Here is a 5,152-nt window from a genome sequence, read left to right on the forward strand (position 1 = left end):
CCTTCGTATAGAATGTCGTAGCGGTCAAAGTTGCAGTTGTCCTTTGGTACTGTTTTCCAGAAAATTTTTGCGCCGTCTATGTCCATACATTCTTTGTTGTTTGCGACACATCGAACTCCGGATGGTAGTATGACTTCGTTGGTTGTGGATTTAATAGGGATTGAGAAGTCCTTTAGGGTGATCTGGAGGCTGGCTTGCACGATGGCATTGTCCCATGTTCCGAAGGGGTCGGTGAAGGTGGCTCCTTGACATGCCCCGTCATTTTGCAAAGAGCCGGCGAGAGTTAGACTCCTCGATGTGGTAGAATTTCTCCTTAGGTCGTCTATTACGATGTCGTTGCCAATAGTGAAGATTCCTGTTTCCTGTGCTTTTCTGCAGGCTTCTTCCGTAATTTCTCGTATATAGCTGCGCTTGCCTCCTGGAACTGTGGAGACATGCGAGAACATGCCACATCTGTAGATTGTTCTATCGACTTCGATGCGGCACTGGATGGCTTCCGTGTGGGAGAAGTCGTTAAATTGCATCAGCTGTAAGTATATTTCCTCAGTCTTTGGCTCCATTATATCGATGTTACATTCCGCAATGTCCTTCAGTGAGAGCGACGTAATGTTTAGATTCTCGCCTCCGCAATCGTATCCGGTGAGCGATGTCCCGGGTTGGGGCCATATGGTGAAGGCGAGGAGAGTGATGAGGCTTTTGAGGCGATGCATGTCGTTGCTCTGCTCGTGTTATTCTGTACAGTGATCCCTGGTGTTTTCCAGCCGTGCGTTTCCGATGCTGGTGGAGGGGCCTGGTATTGTGGTGGGGGTATTCCGTCTGGAGGGGTGCTGGGCCTTATCTATACGCAGCTTATTGCTATGGACTATCCTATTTCGTGTATCGCTTAACTTAATTTTTACATTATTATTATCTAGTACCTTAATTATTTCATAAGGGCCTGTGTATTGGTCTCCCAGTTTACCCTTACTAGGTTCCTTAAGCAGGTATACCCTATCGTTTACTTGAAAGATTTGGGGGTTAGCGCGTTGATCGTAGTAGAGTTTGCTTCTAACCTTAGAAATTTTCAGGTTATTTCTCGCTATTTCCTGCGTGGTTCGGATACGATTAAATAGGTTGATTAGATATTCGTTATAGGTGTCGTTAATATTGTTTTCCAAAGGGGGGTTATCCGAGGGGGTCCTAGCGATTTTCCCGAAGACTAACTCGTGTGGTGTGTAGTTAGTGCTTTCGTGCACGCTAGTGTTGTAGGAGAACATCGCAAGTGTTATAAACTCGTCCCATTCTTCCTTTTGGTTAGTGTACTGTTTTAGGTATTCCCACAGAACGTGATGGCTGCGTTCCACCGATCCGTTTGATTGCGGGTAGTACGCGGTCGTCCTACATTGCTTGATTTTAAATTTCTTTGAAATGGCCTTCATTAAGCTGTTAATAAAGTGGGAACCCTGGTCTGTTAGGATGATTCGGGGGGTTCCGTACGTACATATGAAATTGTTTACAAAAGCTTCGGCGATATCGATGGCAGTTGCCTGTTTTAGTGGGATTGCCAAGGAATACTTCGTTAGGAGGTCCTGGATGGTTAGAATATATGAATTTCCGGAGGAGGTGGTAGGTAAGGGACCCATGATGTCCATTGAAATTTTCTCGAATGCCTCCTTGGGGGTGTCTGTTAATACCATCGGTTGTCTTGTTTTTACCCTGACCAAGTTCTTTAGCTGACAGTTACGGCAATTCCTTATGTAGGTTTGCACGTCTGTTTTTAGGTTTGGCCATTGGTACTTTCCTTTTATCCTGAGGTATGTTTTGGTGATTCCTTTGTGACCGCCTATTGTGCTGGCGTGGTTTTCCTCGATGATCCTCCGTCTGTCGGGGAGTGGAGGAATTTGGACCTTATTGGTACAGAGAAGGATCTTTGTCGTGATACCTTCGAAGTTGGATTTAATCAGGTTCTCTACCATAGGGGAAGGGATGTCTTCTATATTGCCTTTGCACATGGATATTGACGCTAGGTTAAGTTCCATGCATACGTTCTTCAGGCATTGTATGGCCTTCTGCAGAATCTCGATGTCGATTTGGGTGGTTGTTCGCTCCTTGATCACCAGAAGGATCGTAGGTGAGCCTCTTCCGGGGATGACACGTGCCCTGCCCAACATAGTGTCGGGTGGTAATGGCGGCAGCAAGTTATTATCCCTCAACATCTTAGCCCCTTGGTCGCAGGGGTCGCCCTTTTGGGTGACAAAGATGGCTCTATGGTCCTTCCTTGTCAGGAAGTTATCCTTGATTTCGTGTATGTTGCCGATTCCGAACTGGTAGGGTTCGTTGATTCGTTCGAAAATGGTAGAGTCGGAGCTGTCTGTGCTGTCTGTCGTGCTGGTCACATCGCTTTGGTCCGTTTCCTCGTCGTTCGGAATGTTTGGGTTCGTGCTCTCATGGTCTGGGTCACCGTTGCTTATGTCGGTAATCTCTGGGTTAGGTAGGTTTGTGCTGCGGACGCGTGTCGAGAATAAGGATTCGTCGGAGTCCGAGGATTCGGTATTTGCTGTAAGGGGGAATAGGTTGGCGCGTGGGGGGTTTCGGGATAGTGCATCGGCGTTTCCGTTGATTTTGCCGCCTTTGTACACCACTTCATACTCGTACTCTAGCAATTTGAGCCTCCATCTAAATAATCGCGAGCTCGGATCTTTTACGGAATGCAGCCATACTAACGGTCTGTGGTCCGTGACGAGTTTGAACTGTCGGCCGTATAGGTATGGACGGAAATGCTGGACGCTATAAACGATTGCTAGGAGTTCTTTCTCTATTGTTGAGTAATTTTGTTCGGCTGAATTTAGTAAACGTGACGCGTATGCTATCGGGAGATCTTTGCCTATCTCCCCTTGGCTTAAGATTCCTCCTATTGCGTAACCCGACGCATCTGTTGTGATTACGAAGGGTCTAGTAAAGTCGGGGTACTGTAGGATTGGATCTGTACATAGGGCGTATCGCAAGGAAGCGAAAGATTGTTCCTGGGCATGTTTCCACTCGAACGTGGCGTCCTTTTTTAGCAAGTTCGTCAGAGGCTTCGCGATTTTCGAGAAGTTTGGTATAAAACGCCTGTAGTATCCCGATAGGCCTAGGAACTGTTTCACGTTCTTCGAGTTTGCCGGTCGAGGGAAGTTTTTCACTGCTTCGATTTTCTTTGGGTCCGGTTTTACTCCCGTTTTTCCTATTATATGACCGAGATACGAGACTTCTTTGCGTAAGAACTCGCACTTGTCGGGTTGGAGTTTGAGATTGGCGGCGCGTAATTTTTCGGCTAATTTTGTAAATTTAGCGGAGTGCTCCTCGAGTGAACTAGCGTATAAGACTATATCGTCGAGATAAACAAACAATTCGGTGCCCTGCAGCCCTGTGAGGATTTGGTCCATCAATCGCTGGAACGTGGCTGGCGCGTTTTTTAGACCGAAAGGCATCCTACTGAATTGATAGTGACCATGCGGAGTCGAAAAAGCGGTTTTGTGTGCATCCAATTTGTCCATTTCGATCTGGTGGAAGCCAGATGTCAAGTCGAATACGCTGAAATATTTAGCGCTGCCAAGCTGGTCTGAGATCTCCGTTATGTTAGGGAGCGGATAAGCCTCGCCTATTGTCTTCTCGTTTAGTGCGCGGTAGTCGATTACCATCCGCCACCTTTTGTTTCCTTTGGAGTCCGGTTTTTTGGGCACAATCCACAAGGGAGAATTATAAGGTGAATTAGAAGGTTCTATTACTCCGTTGTCTAGGAGGTCTTGTACTTGTTTATTGATTTCTTCCTTGTGAATCGGCGGGAATCGGTATTGCTTTGTGTTTATGGGTATTTCGTTAGTTGTGGTTATTTTGTGTCGGGTCGCGTTCGTAAATCCTAACCTTTCGTTTGGTAAACGGAAAATGTCGCTATGATTTCTAAGGATTTTCCCTACGTGGTCAGCTTCCAAGTTATTCAGATGCTCGAGGCGCAGGAAGGTTTTTAACTCTTCGTACTTTTGACGTTTCTGCGCTAAGAAATGGGCCTCTTCGTTGCCCGAGGAATGGGACACGTGGAAACACATTTGTCTGTTATCGCCCTTTTCGCCTAGGCGTGCGGGTGTTTGCAGGTCAAAAGTGTCCTTTGTTTCGATCGCCCGTGTAGCTTTACCCGTCCCTAGGGTGGGTTTGTTTATACAGGCGGTCTTTTCGCCGGCGGCCGGTATGCCCTTAGGTTTCGGCGTAAGCGAAGCGCGAGGTCTCTTTGAAACGATGTCGAATTCTTCTAATTCTATCGTTGGAATTGGAATTTTGAGGTCAGTTTCACCCGTATTGACGATTCGCATGTATGCTACCCCGTTGCAGTTTGAGACGACGGCGTCTCCTGCAAAAACGTCTCCTCGGAGCGGTAGGCGAGGTACGTAGCCTTCTTTAATATACGAATTTAGAATTTTCAATGGCAAGATACCGCGCGTTCTTGCGGGGATTGAGACTGTCGTTTCGTTAAGTAGGGGTATCGGTATCCCTTGCCAGATGAGGACTTGTCTTTTGAAATCAATTGAACCAGCGTCGCTTAGAAAGGCGGTTCCTAGGATGCCTTCCTGTGGGATTGGAAAATCGTCGCTCACGACATGGAGTTTTATCGGGAATCCCATGTGGGTTACGCTAACGGACCCTAGTGTTGGGATACTGCCCGATGTGATGCCTTTCAGCATGATTTGGTCGCGTTGATTAATCGCGTCGAATGAGTCGATTTTTGATTGTTTAATTAAGTTAGGCGCGGCCCCGGTGTCGACCATGAATAGTGTGGCTTCTTTCAGTCCTTCAGCCTTGAATCGGACCGAGGGCGCGTGTGAGAAGTCGCGAGGATTTAGGACTGCGACTCGGTATTTGCTGGTTCCGCTGTTCCTATCGCGCGAACCGGGCTTTTGGGCGTCTGAGGAGGGCCCGCTCGGGGTGCGTCCCGGTTTCCCGAGGGGTGTAGGGCGTTTCCCTGGTCCCGTCGCGAGTTATTGTACTGGCGCTTACGGCACTCTTCTATTTCGTGCCCTGCGTTCTTGCAGTAGCGGCACCAGGCAGAGGCGCTGTCCCGGGGTGGCGGGGAGTTGTACGGGTTTTGAGAGGGGCGAGGCGCGTTGTCTTGCCAAGCTCGGGGCCCTCTGACTTGGTCGTA

At 48.1% G+C, this 5,152-nt stretch overlaps 1 protein-coding gene across 1 annotated transcript; it reads right to left on the reverse strand.

The window, feature by feature from the left end:
* Window positions 1-728: 728 nt before the first annotated feature.
* LOC116853116 lies at window positions 729-4,694 on the reverse strand. Its single transcript, XM_032833995.1, has one exon. The coding sequence runs from the start codon at window positions 4,692-4,694 to the stop codon at window positions 729-731; it is 3,966 nt and encodes a 1,321-aa protein (XP_032689886.1).
* Window positions 4,695-5,152: the final 458 nt, after the last annotated feature.

Source organism: Odontomachus brunneus, unplaced genomic scaffold (genome assembly GCF_010583005.1).
Source record: "Odontomachus brunneus isolate Ranch 3 - 2012 unplaced genomic scaffold, Obru_v1 Obru_scaffold_278, whole genome shotgun sequence".
Taxonomy (NCBI): Eukaryota; Metazoa; Arthropoda; class Insecta; order Hymenoptera; family Formicidae; genus Odontomachus; species Odontomachus brunneus.